General features: G+C 42.4%; 1 protein-coding gene across 1 annotated transcript in view; it reads left to right on the top strand.

Annotated features, from left to right (window-relative positions):
- The first annotated feature begins 4,574 nt into the window (after nucleotides 1–4,574).
- LOC102846668 (oncostatin-M-specific receptor subunit beta-like) overlaps nucleotides 4,575–20,514 on the top strand; it is a 97,553-nt gene continuing 81,613 nt past the window's right edge. The window contains exon 1 of the mRNA XM_006889578.1: nucleotides 4,575–4,650. Within this exon, the coding sequence (XP_006889640.1) occupies nucleotides 4,575–4,650 (76 nt within the window). The remainder of the gene's footprint in view (nucleotides 4,651–20,514) is intronic.

Consider the following 20,514-nt stretch of genomic DNA (forward strand, 5'->3'; position numbering starts at 1 on the left):
TGTGAGGAGAGAGTGATCCTTAGAGAGGGACATCATGCTTGGGAGGGTGGAGGGACAGCGCAGGAGAGGAAGCCCTCTATGAGATGGATTGATTCAGTAACTGGGGTAATCAGGATGAGAGTGTCAGAGACAGTGCGTTTGACACAGGACAGAGCGGAGTTTAGGGCTGTTGTACATAGGGTCACTATGAGTCGCAAGCGACTCGACAGCACATAACAACAACAACAACAACTATGGCCTCTTCTAAATCCAGCCTGCACATCTAGCAGCTCTCTGTTGACATATCGTTCCAAACGGTTTTGGATAATTTTCAGCAGAATCTTGCTTGCATGTGGTATTAATGATATTTTCGATAATTTCCGCACTCTGTTGGGTCACCTTTCTTTGGAATGGGGACAAATATAGATCTTTTCCAGTCAGTGGGCCAGCTGGCTGTCCTCCATATTTCTTGATACAACTTAGTCAGCACATCCAGGGCAGCATCTGTTTGCTGAAATAAATAGTACTTTTTGAAATCATTGCTCCTGAGTGCTGCATCATATTCCATTTTGTGAATGTACTATGGATCAATAAAAATAAAACCGCTGACAAACTTAACAAAAGAAAAAAAAAGAGAGAAAACGCAAACAGGGCAGTTAAGGAATGGCAGAGGTGATATCATAACAGAACCAGAGGAAATTAAATCTGTAATATCAGAATATTATAAAAAACTTTCTGGTGGCCTAATGCTAAGAGGCACTGCTGCAATCTCGAGGCCTGTGGTCTGAATCCACCAGCTGCTTTGGGCGTCCTCTTCCTTTGCCTCTGAAAACCTGCTAGAGTCAGCTGTGGGTCAGTTCCGACTCAGTGGTACTCAGTGACTTCCTCTGATAAATTTGAAAACCTAGAAGAAATGACAAAATTCCTGGAAACTCATGCCCTATCCTTATTGACACGGACAGATATAGAACACTTGAACAGACCCATCACAAAAGAGGAAACTGAGAAGGTGGACACTGCTTCTTGAGACTTGGTCATAGTCCAGCCCCACCTACTGGCTTGTGTGATTGGCTGGGGAAGAGGCTACTTTGTGGTGGAATCACCTTTTAAGTCCTGCCGGAAATACTACTGCATTGTTGTCAGTGTGATAACTTCCTTCCAATTTCTTGGGAGACTCCATCCCTCTAAGAGAGTGAGAGAGACCAATTAGAGACCTTAACCTTAGGGATAGTAACTTCCTGCATTTTGTTGTTGTGTGCCATCTAGTTGGCTGTGACTCATAGTGACCCTATGTACAACAGCTCTAAACCCTGCTCTATCCTATGCCAATCTCACTGTCTCTAACACACCTGCCCCCATTTCCCAGTCACTGAATCAATCCATCTCATCAAGGGTCTCCCTCTCTCTTGCACTGTCCCTCCACCCTCCCAAGCATGACGTTCCTCTCCAAGGACTGATGGCGTTTTGCCACATGTCCAAAGTATGTTAAAATTATTGTTCCTAGTTTGTTGTTATACTTGGATCAATCATAGCTGTAGAATGTTTAATATAATATTGGTGGTGTTATCTTATTTGGTTCTGGGTTGCATACAACTATTAGGCTGATTAGAAAATTATTTATTTACTCATGTGTCCACTTCCTAAACAATATGCCTCTGGAAACTCTATGAACTTTGATAAATGTCGATAGTTGTAGAGGGGCTTCAGGCCTTTTGTTCATAGGGTTGCTATGAGTCATGCTTAAATCGAAGGCAATCAACAACCACCACCACCATGTGTTATTTTACTTCTTTTAACTATCTATTCATCTTCTTTTTTTTTTTTTGGCTTAGTATGGTGTACTTTATTGATGGTACATGACAAGATGGGCTCCCTAAGCCTCTCTCCTTTCTCTGGGGGACAGGATGGAAACTGTGTCAAGGATGTAAGATTCTCAGAGTGTGGGAAGAACAAGTTGGGGAGAGGACTCCCCAGCAGCTGAGAGTCTTTCTCTCTTTTCTAGTGCTATTGCTGGTACTGGTGGTCTACGGGTCTCTTATTCTTTAGAGCCATGTGAACCCTCAGGTTGACCACCCAGTTGCTATAGCCAAATTCACTGTCATACCAGGAAATGGTTATTCAGGGCAATGCTAGCCCCAGTACCAAAGGTGGAAGGGTGAGTGTCACTGTTAGTCACAAGAGACAGTCTGGTCTTCAGTGTATCCCAGGATGCCTTTTAGAGGCTATTCTGATGCCTACTTGACTACTTTCTTGATGTCATCAACTTTCTCCAGATGGCAGGTCAGATCCACAACTGACACATCAGGGTTGGGAATACAGAAAACCATGCCAGTAAGTTTCCCATTCAGTTCAGGGAGAACTTTTCCCAAGGCCTTGGCAGTGCCATTAGATACAGGGATGATGTTCTGGGCAACTCCACGGCCATCATACCACATATTTCCAAAGGGACCATGCACATCCTTAGTGGCTGTGATGGCATGGGCAATGGTCATGAGTCCCTCTATGATGCCAGAGTTGTCATGGATGACCTTGGTCAGGGGAGCCAAGCAGTTGGTGGTGCAGGAGGCATTGCTGACAATCTTGAGAGAGTTGTCATATTTTTCATGGTTCACACCCATCACAAACATGGGGACATCGGCAGAAGAAGCAGAGATGGTTACCCATTTGCCACCACCCTTCAAGTGAACCCCAGCCTTCTCCAGGGTTGTGAAGACACCAATGGACTCCACAACATACTCAGCACCAGCATCACCTCACTTGATGCTGGTTAGATCTAGTTCCCAGAAGATAGTGATGGCTTTTCCATTGATGACAAGCTTCTCATTCTCAGCCTTGACAGTGCCATTGAACTTGCCATGGGTGGGGTTATACTGGAACATATAGACCATGTAGTTGAGGTAAAGGAAGGGAAGCAGCCCTGGTCTAATGTGGCCAAATCCATTTATTCCTTCACCATCGCGTCTCAGGGACGCAGCTGAGGTTGCAGGAGAAGAGAGGGCCATCTGTTGATCGACGAGGAGCAGAGAGCTTAACTGTCTTATTTCTTGAATTTATAACCTCATCTGAAATTTATTTTGCTTAAAGGCAACAAACCAAGTTAAAAGTAATAGTATCAGGATTCAGCATGTGTTTTCATTTGTTTTGTTGTTAGTGGCCATCGGATTTTCTCTGATTCATAGCAGCTCTGTGTGCAGCAGAACAAAACCCTCTCTGTCGGTGCATCCTGCCTGTCAGTCCATCTCATTGAAAGTTCCCCCCCCCATAAACCTCTAATTTTCCACATGTGATGTCTTTCTCCACAGATTAGCATCTCTTGATTTAGTGCCCAAGTATGTAAGACAAAGTCCTATCATCCTTGCTGTAGAGGCCATTCTGACTCAAATTCCAAGGTAGACTTTATTGCCATAGTCTCCTTTAATTTTTATGATAATTCTATGAGATTGGTACTTTTATTCCCATTGTACAGAAAATAAAATTGAAACCTAGCAGGGATAAATAAATTTTCCATGGCCATGTGAACAAGGAGCTCTGATGGTCTGGTGGGAAGAAGCTGTGCTGCTGTCCCCAAGGGATGTGGTTCAAATCCACCAGCTTCTCTGTGGGAGAAAGATGGGCATTCTCCTCCCATAAGATTAACAGCTTCTGAAAACCTACCAGAGCATTAAGGGTTGGTTCCGACTCGATGGTGCACAACAACGTGGGCATAAAGCAAATGAATTTCAGAGCAAGGATTTAGCCTTGTATGCTTTTATATCAGGATCAGTATGTCTTACTCTAAGAGCTTCTTTTTCACAGAAACGTCTATTTCAAATTTCTTTGAAATTTTAGCATAATTTCTCCATGTTCTTTGGAACTACAGTATTTCTTAAATCCACTCTTCCCTTCCTTTTATAGACTCCACTTAGACCCAACTTTGACCTTAGCTGATGTCACAAATTCAGGGAATTATGAACGATATATGTGTAACATGGGGAAGAAAACCCAAAGCAAAACAATTAAACAAAACCTCTTGTGTGAGCCAATTAAATGCCGTATATCAGGATTTATCTTGCAAAATTGAGTAGGCAGGAAGAGAAAGGAACTCCGTGGACTTTTGCATGTGGTGTTTCTTCCAGCGGTCAGTTAAGGAGGAGAAACTTGTGGAGTTGGAGCAAAGGCTTTGTTAGTAATTGGTTGTGTGCTGTAACAGGGACCCTCTCATGGGGCTCCCAAATGCACGAGAGCCCACTTGAAATAATGAGACTGAGCCAGAGAAACATGGAGAGATGCCGGGTAGCTCTCTGCACTGTCCTCAGGAACTCTCCCACAAGGTGGACACACCCACACAGTGCCCTAGTGAACAGTCTCTTTCCCTGAAATCCTACTTCTGTGTGACATCATCATTTCACCCAGCCTGTTTAGACAGCTCTTCCCACACAGCCATGTTCTTGGGAAGCAGATGATTATCATCATGCAACTGACCTGGGCTGCAAATGGCTATTTTATGATCAAGGGAAATTCCCAAGAATACATATTTCAGGGATGACACAATAAGATGTCTTGACAAAGAAGAGTAGATTTATTTGCTATTTGCAAGTTGAGTTTCATGACTCAGGATGTGCTACTTAGACTGGGAGGTGCTGAAAGGCACCTTCAGTGAGAACAAGATCTTGCAAAGGAAAGGCTTAGAAGGTAAGAGTTCCCCTTCCTCTCTTTTGCCCTCTGTCCCCAAGTTGGAGTGTCTGTAGATGAGGCAATATTTGGCATCAGGAAGAGTAGGAGCAATGCACGCCACAGATCAACACTCAATTCCAACGTGTTTACTCAATTCCCACGTGTTTACCCAATTAAATTGAAAGCATATGCCTATCTGGGAGCTCTGGTGGCCTAATGGCAAGAAGCTGTGCTGCAAACCCAAAGGCATGCGGTTCAAGGCCAATAGCTGCTCCATGGGAGTAAGATGGGCAGTCTCCTCCCGTGGAATTAAGTACTTCTGAAAACCTTCTGTAGGGTCAGCTGTGGGTCAGTTCTGGCTCTGTGGTAAAAACCAACAATGCCTGTCTCAAAACCGGCACACAAATGTTTATAGAAATGTTACTTATAATTGTTAAACATTGTAGACAAACAGGATGTCCTTGAAGGGTAAATAGATAAACTGTGGTCTGTTAGGATCATGGAGGATTAGTCAATGATTAAAATAAATTAACTATTACGCTCTGAAACGGCATCAATTCTCAAACTCAGCTGTTCAGTTGACCCTCTAGCTGCTGAGTTTCTGAGGTTTTCAGTTCCATGGGACATTGCCTGTCTCCTGAAGAACCATTGGTAGATTTGAACTGCCAGAGAAGCATGGCCTTGGGGTTAGCAGCTCAACTCCCGAAGGACTAGACCATCAGAGCTCTTGGTGTGATCACACATGAGAGGAGTCCTAAAGGCCTAGGCTCAGGGAGAGAAGCCAGTCTGAAACATTAGATAATGGGTGACTCCAACTGTGTAACTTCTAGAAAAGGAAAAGCTATGTTGCTATGTTGTTAGGTACTGTCAAGTCAAGAACGACTCATAGTGACCCTCTGAACAACAGATCTGAACCCTGTCCTATCCTGTGCCATCCTCACAATCTCTGACACATTTGAGATCATCACTTCAGTCACTGTGTCAGTCTACTTGGGTCTTCCTCTTGTTTGCTGTCCCTCCACCTTTCCAAGCATGATGTCCCTCTCTAAGGAATTGCCTTTCCTAGCAACATGCCCAAGGTATGTGAGATGATGTTTCATCATCTTTGCCTCCAACCAGCATTCTGGCTGCACCCTCACCAAGACATACCTGTTTGGCATATCTGTTCTATTGGCAGTCCATGGGATCTACTCTTCTCTAGCACCACAGTCCAAAGGCATCCATGTGACTATTCTAGAAAAGGAAATGTTCTAGAGGCAATGAAAATGGAGGGATGGTGATTATTGTTTGGTGCCTCCCAGTCAGTTCAGACTCAGAGTCACTTAAAGAAAAACATCGAAACACCGTGTTGTCCTGCACCAGCCTCACAATCTTTGTAGTGTTTGAGCCTGTTGCTGCAGCCAAACATTGTGGGGAAAGGATGGAGAGGTGAAGCTCAGGGGATATTAAGGGCTCTGAAACCATCCTGGATGAAACTGTGATGGTGGGCTCTTGACATAATACAATTTTCAAACTCATTAGACGGGACAACCCAGAGTGAATCCTAATGTGCCTTGTTGTTGTTACGTACCGTCAAGTCAGGCCCCTTTGCTAACACTCGAGCAGGCTTTCTGTGGCAGTAAATCACCTGGGAGGAGATTATCCATTTTTCTTACACGGAGCAGCTGGTGGATTTGAACCATATGCCTTTGAGTTGGCAGCGCAGCTCCTTACCACTAAGCCATGAGAATTCCCTAGTACACATTATTATTATTGTTGTTGTTGTTGTTGTTAGGTGTCAAGTTGAACAAAAAATCTGAACCCTGTTCTATCCTGAGCCATCTTCACTCTTCCTGACACACAGGAGCCCATTGCAGCAGTCACCATGTCAATCCACCTGGTTGGAGGTCTTTTTCTCCTTCACCAACCTTCCACCCTTCCCAGAATCATGTCCTTCTCCAAGGAATAGCTCCTCCTAGCAACATGTGAAAAGTATGTGAGGCAAAGCCTCATCATTCTTGCCTCAAAAGAGCACTCTGGCTGCACCCTCTCCAAGACATATCTGTTCTCTTGGCTGTCCATTGGCTGGCTATTCAGTGCTCTTCTCCAACACCATAGTTCAAAGACGTCAATTTTTTTCCCATCATCCTTTGTCGTGTGCATTATAGTGTGTCAGTGTTGGTCCTTTAGTTATGCCAGATATACCAACATGCTGCTGACAGTAGGAAAAACTATGTATAGGTATGTGCGTGTTTATAGGTATGCTGGCGGTTATATGAGAACTCCTTGTACTTATGACAGAATTTTTCTGTAAACCTGAAATTTCTCTATTTTTTAGAGAAAATTAGAACCACTTAGAGGGGAGAAAAGAAAATCTGTTACATTTTTTTAAAAAAGTCATGGAGGCAGAAAGTAATGAAAAATCTATTTTCATTAAACACTAAATTGGAAGTGTGAGAAAGGGAAACGCAAGAACGCCAGTGTGTGTTTTTATTCATCTACTAAATGTTCACAAGGAAGCTCTGGTGGCCGACTGGACAAAGGGTTCTGCTGCTGACCCGGTGGCAGGCGATTGCAATCCACCAGCTGCTCTGTGGGATAAGGAGGGGCAACCTTCTTCCGTGCAATTTAGAACCTCAGAAAGCCCTCTGGAGGCTCAGCCACACGTTGGTTCCAACTTGATGGCACGTAACAACAACAGATTTTTTTAGGGTGGCAACACAGGCAGCTCAGAGTCTCATGGGGGATGGTAGGGAGCCGGGACACAGGAAAATAAAGAACAGATTGGGGGAAGGGCCAAGTATAATGCTTTCCGCCTTCCTGAATTCTATGACTTCGTATTTCCAAGGCTGCTTCTAGCATTTCTCCTGACTGCCAGTAGTGGAGAGAGAGGAAGACCACAGGAAGAATGAGAAAACTGGTAACCTCTACTAGACACTGGAGTAAAACTCTCACTCAAGCTTTGTGCAAGTGGTGGCTGGCCCTGAAGGTGCTCTATGGATTAGGAATTGGCTCTTTGACTCTTAAACTCACACAGCCCTGACCCTTGATGCAATATAGGAGAGACCAGAAGGAAAGACCTACTTGTCTGCTTCCAAAATCACTCAGTGCTAACTCTATGGGTAATAATAGTGCCATCTTGCTGTTCATAGGATTGCTGTATGTTGGCGCAACTTGGTAGCAAGGAGCAAGAGCCATCCTGAATTTGCATTTTAGTTTGCATAAAGGATGTAGTGTCAGGACAGAGAGCTCCAGTCCTCAGAACTGCCGCATTTCTACTTCCACCCTCTCTCCTGAATGTCATGGGGTCCAGAATAGATGCTCTCAGCCAGAACTTCTCTTCTAAACTCTAAATTGTGTATCCAGTTGGTTGCTAGCCATTGTTGTTGTTGTTTAGTGCTGTCTAGTTGCAGGCAACTCATAGCAACCCTATGAACAAAAGAGCTGGACACTTGTATAACTTTTGTCCTTTCTCCAGGTTCATAGGGCTTCCAGAGGCAAGCTATTTTGGAAGTGGATGCCAATCTTGCTTCCAAGCTTGTTTTAATCGGGGAGCTCTACCAAACACTGTCCACCATGGGTAACTATTCTTCCATTTGACACATCAGTGTCACAGTGTTCAGCTTCACAGCGACCACGAGTTACCTCTGTGCAGCAGGTGGACAGACCATCCTAGCCATTACCACCTCCGTATCAAGTGTGCCTCTCAAACATGTTACTCTTCCCTGCTACTGCAGTGCCAGGTGCAGTTCCCAAACCTGGGGCCATTGGTTGCTACCAAGGCTCCCAGCACCATTATGTAATCATAATAATGAGTACAGATCAGTGGTGATTAATCTTTTAAAACGATGATTAATCTTTTAAAACACAATATATACAAATTATCTTATGAAACATAATGTGAATAAATGAACAAAACACTATGTACCTGAATGAAACACAATGTATATGACTTGTGTGTGTGTAAACCAATAAAAATATTTTTTTAAAGCCCAAAACAAAAAACCAGGCAAACCAAAAAACCACTGGCTGGCCAGTACCACTTCTTCCTCCTTGCTGTCTTTGGGTTTACAGTGGCTGCTGTTGACGACCCACCTTGCTGAAGGTTTTTCTCATTCTTGTTGACTGACCATTTCTTCTTTTCCATTGATTGGATTTCTCCAGTTCAACATATTGCAGCGGAGCCTTTCATTTTTCCCGCCAGCTCTACCCTTTTAGTTCTCCATTAGAATTTGTGGTGAACAATTTCACACATTCTGCTCGTAGGGACGACAGGTTCCCACTTCTTTCCCAATCCAAAGCCCCTTCTATCCCTGACAGGTCTGGAGGCCCAGTAAAAGGTAAGTAAACATGGGCTTACTGGCACTTGGTAGCTAATATGTATCTGAACAGCTTGGAAGTTCTTCACCAGATCAAGTTTACTTATGACATTTCACTATAGATTAGTAAACCTGTGCTTATTGGACACTCTACCCCTGATTAGATTTCTTACTCCTTCTACGAGGTAGTTTTTGGGAATTTGTGGTCTGAACTCTCAAGGGTGGTGGTAGTTGTGTTACTGAACGCAAGGGGTTCTTTCCGTAGTCAGTCACCAATAAGACAAACAGAATGCAATATCCATAAATGTACTTTATTCCAGATCTGTGGAGGACAGTGGGTCCAGGCCTTAAAGACTGCCTCCCCACCTGGGAGTGGTCATGGCCTTATTTACTAGGGTGAAACTCCAGCTCATTTAACAGTGCACTTTTGTTAGTAAAAAAGGTGATTTCTACATCTGAAAATGACAGTTCCCATCTATGTATCAGTAATTCAGGAAGGCCCCAGTTCTCCTCCTGGTGAACAGGTGGATTAAAACACAGTACTTACGACTGGAGAACCAGCTTCACCAGCATCTAGGATAGATGCATTTCCTCTTCTGGTAAAAAAACAGATCAAACTACTCTACATGACTAAAGACAAGAGACAGGCTAAGCAACTAGTTTTGCAGGCTGAAGAAAAAGAAATATAGTTTTATAACTGATACCCACATAGAGAATTCTGAACTTATTAATACCACCCTATCATTTCCCCACTCTTTTTATATATGTCTTATATCTATAAGACAAACATACCACCCCATCAGTTGGTGCAAAAACAATTGGCTTTTGCATTTGATTAAATTTTGTGACAATCTATTTTATTTATTTGGAGAATTCCACCGGTGCAGTCATGCCCTGGAAACCGTGAGCAGTCAGCATACACACAAGCCGCAGGCACAACCCGTCCAGGGTGAGAGGCCCTGGGCAACCCCTAGAGTGGATGAAAAACAAGGGATTTGAGCAATCACACAGCTAGGATTTCCTGAGATTTACAAAACGGCCTGTATGCGGAATAACGGGTAAGGGTTCTCGTTATGAGGAAATCTCTGTTATTTTATTAAATTCATGGCAACCCTGTGAACTACAGGTCTGAACCTTATCCCACCCTGTACTGTCCTCACAAACTCTGACTGATTTAAGCCCTTATTTTCTACAGGCTTTGATGGTTGTAAGAGGAAGGCAGAGATTGTTGGGTTGTATGAATGACTCTACTGGCCCAAGTAGAAAATGGCAGGAATCGAGGTTTAAATGGATCTGAAAAAAGATTATATTCTGGAGAGTTTCACTTCTGCTTGTAGAGACTTCGGTTACTCAAGCAAGAGTAATCTGTGAATATAACTTACCCCTCCTTGCTGTTTTCTATTCTCATTCCCATTTTACCTGAAAAAGAGTATTTTTAAAAGAATTGAAAATCAGTGATGCGGGTCACTGAATTTCTAGCTTCTGATGAAGTCCAAGTGGCTAAACAGAGGCAGTAACTGCCAGCATGACGGGCCTCGTCGTTCCCTCGCTGCTGACTCAGAATGAAATCTGCCCAGATGCAGTTCTAAGAGCTATTACTTGTCAGCAGTCTTCTGAGTCTCTGACCCCTAAAGGGTTAAGTGCACCAGAGGAGTTCTTGCTAACAAGGTTTCCTGGAATGCCAGAGGATTACAAACAGCGGGGGGACTTCCCCCGGAATCAGATTTACATACCCATTTGCCTTCTTGAGATAAGAGAAGGAACTCAGAGCCTTGATTAATTAGGGATCATTTGATTTGGGATGATGTTTCCTGTTTTTCTTTACCCTGAGAAAAGTGTACATGCCTTAAGGTATGCTATGCCCGCTGCTTCTGTAATAAAAAGGAGGGTGGGGAAGCTCTATTTTTGCCATTTGTTCACTAAAGCCCTTGGCCCTTCACTTTTTATCATCTTATGCCGCCTTGGACCCACGATCACAGAACACCTGTAAACTACACTGAAGGTTCTTTTTTAAAGGGTTTGAGTAGACCATCAACAGAGAACTACCAGAAATTCAAAATGGTTTCAGGAGAGGCTTTGAACAAGGGGTTTCATTACTCATGTCAGATGGATCCAGAATAAAAGCAGAGACTACCAGAAAGATGTTTACTTGTGTTTAATTGTGTAGCCCAAGGAATTTGACTGTCTGACTCATAATAAGTTATGGGTAACAGTGAGAAGAATGGAAATTAAAAAACACTTACTTGTGCTCATACAAAATCTGCACATAGACTCAGAAGCAGTTGTTTGAACAGAACAAGAGTATATTGCATGATTTCAAGTAAGAAAATGTTGTGTCAGGATTCAAGCTCTGAAGGAATTGACAAAAAGCAAGCCCCAGGAATTGATGGAATGCCAATTGAAATATATCAGCAAACTGATGCAAGCCTGAATGGGCTTTCCAGGTTTTGCCAAGAAATCTGGAGGACAGCTACCTGGCCAACTGACTGGAAGAGATCTGTATTTACTCCCATTAAAAAAAAAAAATAAGGTGACCCAACAGAAAGTGAAAATTATCGAACGATATCACTAATACCACGCACAAGCAAGATCCTGCTAAAGATTATCCAAAAATGACTGGAACAATACATCATCAGAGAACTGTCAGATGTGTAGGCTGGGTTTAGAGGAGGCTGTGGTACTAGGAATATTGTAGCTAATGTTAGAATGGATCTTGGCTGAAAGCAGAGAGTACCAGAGGAATGTCTATCTGTGTTTCATTGACTATCAAAGGCAATTAACTGTGTGGATCACAACAAATTTTGGTTAATCTTGAGAAGGACGGAATCCCAGAACACTTAACTGTGCTCATGCGAAACCTATACTTGGACCAGGAAGCAGTCCTCAGAACAGAGCAGGGAAGCACTGCGTGGTTCAGGATTAGGAAAGGTGCATGTCATGGATGTATCCTATCTCCATACCTTTTCAATCTATATACAGAACAGATCATAGACTGGACTTTATGAAGAGAAGTGTGACATCAGGATTGGAGGAAGATTTATCAACAATCTGTGTTATGCGGATGACACAACATTGCTTGCTAAAACTGAAGAGGACATGAGGCCTTTGCTACAGAAGGTCAAGGACTGTAGTCTTCAATATGAATTGAAGCTCCATATCAAGAAGACAAAGATTCTCACAACTGGATCAGTTGGAAGCTTCATGATAGAGAAGAGATTGAGGTTGTTGATAACTTCTTCTTGCTTGGTTCCACAGTTAGCACACTTAACACCAGTAGTCATGAAAACCAAAGACAAAGTGCATTGAGAAAGTCTGCTGTCAGGGTCCTCTCTAGAGTATTGAAGAGCAATGCAATGATGTCAGTCTGAAGACTAAGGTATACCTGATCCAGGCCATGGTCTCCACAATTACTTGGTGTGCATCAGATAGTTGGACAATAACTAAGGATGATGGAAGGATGAATACCTTTGAGTTGTGGTGCTCAAAAAGAGTGTTGAACTGCCCGGAAAACAAACAGGTAATTCCTGGAAAGGGTAAAACCAAGCTGCTTGCTGGAGGCAAGAATTTTGAGGCTCTATCTCACATGCTTTGGGCACATGGAGAAGGATATCATGCTTGGAAGGGTAGAGAGACAGTGCAGGAGAGGAAGACCCAGGATGAGATGGATTGACTCAGTGACTAGAGCAATGAGATTAGGTCTGTTGCAGGCAATGAGATTGGCTCAGGATAGGGCAGGGTTCAGAGCTAATGTACATAGGGGCACTGTGGGTCGCAGGTGACTTGATGGCACATAACAACAACAGCACTCAATTTGTGTGCTGAGCAAATTATCTGAGAAGTTAGAATGTACGGATGAGAATATGGTTTCAGGATTGGAGGAAGACTTATCGGCAACCTGCATCATGAAGATTACACATCCCTGCTTGCAGAAAGTGAAGACAACTTGAAACATTTACTGAAGAAGAAACAAAGACTGTAACCTTGAAGATTGTGGTGTGGGTTTTTAAAATTTTTTTTTAAATTTTTATTTTATTATTTTGTGTGTGTCTGTACCATCAAATCAGATCTGACTGGTACAGGAGGAGATTGCCCCTCCTTCTCTGGCAGAGCATCTGGTGGATTGGAGCCTTAAAGATTGTAAAGACAGTGGGTGGCCAACATGAGGGTGGCGAGGCCTAATCTCCACTAACTCCATAACTGTGAAGAGCCCCCATGTACAAAACCAACATTTGAGTCCTAAGAGGTCACACATTTTCTACACTTGAATTGTCTTCTGTCAGTTTTAACAACAGCCATCACTACCAGAGCTCTTACTGTTCTACAACTAGTCCTACAAATCTGTTCTGATGGTCACACAGACAGTTGTTGTCGTTGTTGAGCTGACCCTTCAAGTAGAGCTGACCCATCAAGTAGAGCTGACCCTTCCTCAAGTTTTCAGAGGCAGTTAATCACACGGGAGGAGATTGCCCATCCTCCTCCGAAGCAGCTGATGGCCTCAAACTGTGTGCCTTTGGGATTGCAGCACAGCTTCTTGTCACTAGGTCACCAGAGCTCCCCTCACACGGACAGTACTCATAATTATTGGCTTTAATAGAGTAGTAACAGGATACAGTTCAGGTTGGAAACCATCAGGATACAGTTCTTCAGTCAGGACAGCTTCTCGGGCATGCTTGCAAGCCTTCTGACCTTCAGCCTCAAGTTTTCAGTCAGTGTTACACAACTCTTGCAGTCCTCCCATCTCTCCCCAGCCCTCTAGTGAGCTTGAGTGAAGGCTCTGGCTCCAATTCACCTCTGACTCACATAGGTTTCTGGTTCACTGCACCTTCTGCTGCTGCTGCTCTTGCTGGTCTCATTCGGAGACGTGTCATTCAGGAATGGCTGACCTAAAAGGGCATGACACTCTGTTTCTCTTTTTTTGATCATAGTAAAATCCCTGTGGTCTGCTTGTGAATATGATCACTTCAAGGCTGGTGGGATGACAAAAAGTGTGGAAGATGAAATTCAAGCATCTTTGCCTCCAAGGAACACCCTGGTTGCTCCTTGTATTTGTTCTTTGGGCAGTCCATGAGATACTCAGTATTCTTCTTCAACATCACAATTCAAGGCCATGTCTTCTGTCACCATTATGCAGTGTCTAACATTCAGATGCATAGGAAGCAATTGGAAAAACCAGGCCTTGGGCCAGAGGCACCTTAGTGTGTAAAGTAACACGCTTGTTCTTTAGCACTTTGGAGAGGTCCCCTTGATAGTAGATTTTCCCAGTGCAAACTGATTGCCTGACTCTTATTACCCTGGGTGTTGATTGTGGATCCAGGTAAGACTGACTTCCTTACCTCTTGGTGCTTTGCTTACCATTCAGATAAGCAGAAACTCTGACCTGATTTAGCACCTCATCTCAAGTCTTCTGCTGGGCTGGCAAATTACACTGGCTAAGTCCAAACCATTTGTTTTCAACTTGCTATAGCATGCATGTTTTTTAAAACTGATATTATTTGGGGAGAGACTGAGAAAAGAGGGGATAAATAATGTATACTGCATTGAAACAGATGAGGGAGAAAACTGTTTAAAAAGGGATATATGATGAGGTATTATTATGATGATGATGATGACAGGAGTCCAGAATGAAGGCTGCACAGTGGAGTGGACTTTGGGGAGAGGGATTCTATAACAATGAAAGAATTTTTCTTTTCTTTTTCAAAGAGAAGAGTGAATTTGGAGGGGGCGGGGGGGCAGGGAGAAAAGTGCAACAATGAATGAATGGAAATCCAAAGTCTCTGTAAACGTCCATTAAAGTTAATGTAAAAAGGAGAAAAGCAAAAAAAAAACAACTGATATTCATATACTTGCTTGTTTTATGATTTGCTCTTAGGGGTATAGCACTTATCTGTCCTTTGGCTGAATTGGAGGTGGGGTGACTTGTGTGTTACTGCTTATTTTATAGTTTGTGCATGCATATACTTGCTATTTTTTTGTTTGCTCTTATGGATACAGCACTTGTCTGTCACTTTGCTGTACTGAGATAGTTTGTATGTTACTGTGATGCTGGAAAATCTGCTACTGGCTGGTTGCTCTATGGGAGAACAATGTGGCAGTTTGGTTTCCTATAGATTTCAGCCTTGGAAATCCTATGGGGCAGTTGAACTCTATCCTGTTGAGTTGCTATGAGTTGAGATCGATTTGATGGCAACCAGTTTATTGTAGTAAGGACTCCACAGTCACATGGTATAGGGAAGGGAGGAAACTGTGGGGCCATTAATGCAAGAGTATAGAAGTTCCTCAGAGGCACACACAAGTGGCTGAGGAATCTACAAAGCTAAAAGTTGTCATTTTAAGCACTCCTAAAGATTTCTCAGTCAAGATTGGAGGGAGTATCAGGATTGGAGGGAGACTCATCAATAACCTGCATTATGCAGATAACACAGCCTTGCTTATTGAAAGTGAGGAGGGCTTGAAACACTTGTTTCAGAAGAACAAGGAATGCAGCCTTCAATAAGGACTGCATATCAATGTCAAGAAAGCAAAGAGTCATGCCACTGGACCTATAGACAACATCATGATGGATGGAGATTGAGATTGAAACTGTCAAAAATTTCATCTACGTAGATCCACCATTAACACCTTTGGTACCAGCAGTTAGGAAATTAGGAGACATATTGCACTGGGAAAGTCTGCAGTTATGGAGCTCTTCAAATTATTGAGGAGTAATGTCAGTTTCATCGCTTTCCCTCCACTTGATGTTATTGTTGTTATTTGCCGTCAAGTCGCAGGTGACTCATAGCGACCCTATGAAGGAGGTGGGTGACTTTTAATCCACGGCCCTTGGGCCTGTCTTTCATTGTTTGTTCATACATTCCTCTAGGTCATATAGCCCTGGTGTACAAGTTGTCATACAGCGGTAACTTGTGTTTGCCATGAGGCTGAACACTGTGACACTGATGTGTCAAATGTGTTAATGGTTGGCTACCCAATGCAGACAGAGAGTGGGAGGGGAGCTCCCCGATTAAAACAAGCTTGGAAGGAGGAGTGGCATCCATTTCCATAATAGCTTACCTCCGGAAACCTTATGAACTTGGAAAGACCCCAAACTTTGAGGACTTTCCTTCATAGGGTCACTATGAGTCACCTGCGACTCCATGGCACTTAACAACAACGTCAGTTTGAGAACTAAAGTGTGTCTGATTGGGGACATGGTATTTCCAACCACTTGCTGTGCATCTGATAGCTGGACAATGAATAGGGATGATAGAAGAATTGAAGCCTTTGAGCTGTGGTGTTGGAGAAGATCATTGAACATTCCATGGGCTACCAAAGAATGAACAAATATGTCTTGGAGAAAGTGTAGCCAGAGTGCTCTTTGGAAGCCAGGATGAGGAGGCTTCACCTCACATACTTCGAACATGTTTCTAGGCTCTTTCTTGAAGAGAGACATGATGATGGGAAGGGTGGAAAGTTGGTGAAGTAGAGAAAGACCCTCAACTAGATGGATTAGCACAGTGATTGCTGCAATGGGCTCTAGTGTGTGAGGAAGTGTGAGGATAGTATAGGATAAGACAGGGTTCAGATCTGTTGTTCATAGGGTCAATATGAGCTGTACTCCAGGGCACCTAACAACTAACACAGAAGAAAAGTCTGGCAATTTCTTTCCAAAAGATGATACCCATTGGAAATGCTTTGAAGTTCAGAACCAGTTTGCAACATGTGGTTTCACTATAAATCAGAATGAACGCAAAAGTTACTGGTTTTCAATCCCAGCATCTTCTAGAACTCATCCAAAAAAATTGCTTGGAATTGATAATACATATGAAAATAAATAACACATCCCTTCTTTGTAATTTCTCTTTTTTAGAAAACCAGAACCTATGGCTGTCTTTGCTGTCTGTCAGAAAACATTCCTTTTGGTGTTGCTGTTCTTGGGCACTTACCGGAGAGAAGGTAAGTAGGGGAAATAAACCGGGAAAGCCACAGAGGAGGCAAAATAAAGAAATTGAGACTTTTAAGAAAACAATGAAATACTTGTTTTTGCTTTTGAAATTACATTAAAAACCACATAGGAAAACAAAATGAGGAAATCTATGCTTTTAAAAAAATAATTACTTCTTTTTTCTTTCAAAGTTGGTAGCTCCCAGGCCATCCATCAGCTTTTCAAAGTGGTGGCTGTTTTAGTCCTGATCTCCTTGATCTATGTGAGACTTCATCTCACGTACTGTGGGAGTGTTTTCAGGAAAAGCCAGTCCTCGGAAAAAAAGCTGGAAAAGGTGGGGAGGGTCAGTGAAAGAGGGAGACATTCAAGAGGATGGATTGACTTTAAGAGTGGGTTCAAGTATATTGTAGATGGCGAGGACGGCACAGGACAGGTCAAGGTTCAGATCTGTTGTATATGGGACACTGTGAGTGGTAATGGCACCTAACCACACTTTAATAGAGATTTAACCTGTTTTCCTCATCATGAAGGCACCGAGTTAGAGATAATAATCCCACAGAATTTCATGGTTGGTGCGTTTTACCTGGCCATCACTGGAGTTCCTTCTTCACCTTGATGGATAAAGGCACAAGATGTATCAGACCAGTATTTGTCCCTAGATTAGAAAAAGTTTAGTATTCTCCAACTATGTTTATTTTGAAGCTGTTAGTCATAACTTAATATGCCATGTGTGGAAATAATACCTATAGATAAAGAAATAAACCATCGATCACTTAAGCATTATTTCCCCAGTGAAGAACTTTCAGGAAAAATCACCCTTGTAAATAAGGTCAATAAGAATTCAGCACCTCCAAAATAGTTATGTATAGTTTATTACTTCAGATGTGTTTCAATGTAGATTCATAAACTTGAAAACATTTTTGTCAGTTCATAGTTTTCAATGCTTTCTCCACATTTTATTAAACTTCAAATTTTCTACTTTCTGTGAATCTTTTCTGTTTTAACTGGAACAGTGAGTACAGATGGATGCTCTGAACAACTATCCTCACAATTACTGTCCATGAGTTCATCAAAATGATCTGACAAGGAATAGCTGTAAAATTTCCCACCTTCCTTGAAAAGTCCATCAAGAGAGATTTAGGAAGAGAAAAGGCTGTAATGATATGGTGCAATTTTCTGTCTCATATTTTGTAGTTTTAGGTTTATTTATTCTAGGTCTAAGGTACATGGGAGGATGTAACTTTTTATGATTTCTTAAAAATCATTGTTGTTACTGTTATGTGCCTTTAAGTCGACTGTGACACAGAATGATCTTATGAGCAGTTGCTATGAATTCTGCTCTATCCTGAGCCAATCTCACTGTCTCTGATACACCCACCCCCATTGCCTCAGTCACTGTGGCAGGCCTTCTCACCCAGGTTCTCCCTCTCCTGCGCTGTTCCTCCACCTTGCCAAGCATGATGTCTTTCTCCAAGGACTGGTCCCTCCTGGCAACAAGCCCATAGTATGTGAGCCCTAAACTGTAGAAAAAATTAGTAATCATGCAATGACTTAGGGCTGTAAGGTAGAAGTTAGGGTTTCTCATATGTAGTGTGTGGTGGCGGTCAGTGCTGTTAAATTCATTCCGAATCATACTGACCCTGGGTACAACAGAACCAAACACCGTTTGTGCTTTCACCATCCTCACAGATATTACTATGTTTGAACCCGTTGTTGCAATCACTGAATCTGTCCATTTTAATGAAGATCTTCCTCATGTTTATTAACCTACTTTATAAAGCAAAATGTTCTTCCTCAAGAACTGGTCCTTTCTAATAACAAGAGTACGTGAGATGAACTCTCAGTAGCTTCTCTTCTGAGTGTACATCTTCCAAAATTGATGTGTCCAGTCATCTGGAAGCCCATGGTATGTTTAACATTCTTTACCAACACAATGGTTCAAAAGCATCTGTTCTTCTTTGGGCTTCCTTATTCATTGAGCAGCTTTTATATGCACATGAAACATTTGAGAATACCATCATTTGGACTGGGTGTACCTTAGTCCTCAAAGTGACATCCTTACTCTTTTGCACTTTTGAAGCAGATTTGACCAGTAAAATATGTCATTTGATTTCTTGACCATTGCTTCGATGATAAGGCAATTTAAACTAGTATAAATAAATGAAGATGACAAATTCTTGACTTTGAGCTGTAGTCTTTACGTTTCATCTGTTAGTACTCTAAGTCAGCTTGCAGTCAGCCACCAAGATTGTGTTACCAGCATATCACAGGTTCTTAGAGTCTTCTTCCACTCCTGATGCTTCCAATCCTGATTCTCCTTCATATAGTCCATCTTCTTGGATTATTTGCTCAACATGCAGATTAAGTAAGCATGGTGAACCAATAGAATCCTTACGCTCACCTTTCCTGCAGTATCCTCTAGTTTTATTCAGATAACTACCTCTTACTTCATGTACAGATTCCATATTTACACAATTAACTGCTCTGGAAGTCTCATTCTTTGTAATATTACGCATAATTTCTGGTGACTTGCCAACTGGAATGTTTTTGCATAGACAGTAAAACACAGATAAGCATCTGACTGTCTCTACTTTCAGCCAGTCTGTCTGTCATCAACAATAATATCCCTCATTCTTCTCCTGAGTTCAGCTCCCTTTTCTGCCAGTTTCCTGTTGATGAACTGCTACAAGGTTTTACAATTATCTTCATTCACGTTCCCTTATGGGTGGTCTTAATGATACTCTGATTATTTGCACATTTTGTTTTCCCTTTCCTTGGACACATCTGGGTCTTTTCCAGTGTATATGGTATTCACCCTGCCTTCTGTGCAGGTTCTAAGCACAGTACAAGTTGATGGAATGGGTAGCCTGTACGATAAGAAAGGTTAGAATCAGCAAGAGTTCTGTGCTCCCAGATGGACACATGCCACAAAGCAGGCTACCAGGAAATCCCAGACATTTAACGCCAACTGTGTCACAAGTCATTTCACCAGTGGCTCTCACTTATTGGATCCAGCACATTTTTGTGGTGTGCTGTGTCTAAGGCTCTCTGACCTCAGCATAACCAAGGCGCCTTTTGTTTACATCAAGCTTGCATTTTCAGGTAGTCCTTACAAAGGAATTCTATTCCTATGACACAGATGCAAAGCCTTTTGACACATAGTTGAATGTTGTTGTTGTTGTTGATAGGTGGTGTCACCGTGTCAACCCTTTTGGGTGGGGGCCTGCCTCTCCTATGCCAACCCTGCACCTTTTCAGGCATGATTCTTCCCTAAGGAATAGCCTCTCCTAGCAACATGCCTGAAGTATGTAAGATGAAGTTTTATTGTCTCTGGCTGAACCTTTTCCAATATATGTTTCTTCTTTTGTCAGTCCATGGGATCTTCAGCACTTCTTCTCCAACATTACAGCTCAAGGACATCAATTCTTCTCTCTAAATTATTGAGAATCAGTGATGTCAGCTTGAAGACTGAGGTGCCCTGATTGAGGCCTTAGTCTTGTCAAACATTTGCTATACATCAATGAATAAAGGTGATACAGGAAGAATTGATGGCTTTGAGCTGTGGTAAGTTGAATATCTACTTTTTAAAATTTAACATTTTCATTAAAAGATTTTTGTTATATGTATCTTTTAAAATATTATCTTTTATTTGTCCTTGAGGGT

The sequence above is a fragment of the Elephantulus edwardii genome, unplaced genomic scaffold (assembly GCF_000299155.1).
Source record: "Elephantulus edwardii isolate Elephantulus edwardi_28Jun2011 unplaced genomic scaffold, EleEdw1.0 scaffold00079, whole genome shotgun sequence".
In the NCBI taxonomy this organism is placed as follows: domain Eukaryota; kingdom Metazoa; phylum Chordata; class Mammalia; order Macroscelidea; family Macroscelididae; genus Elephantulus; species Elephantulus edwardii.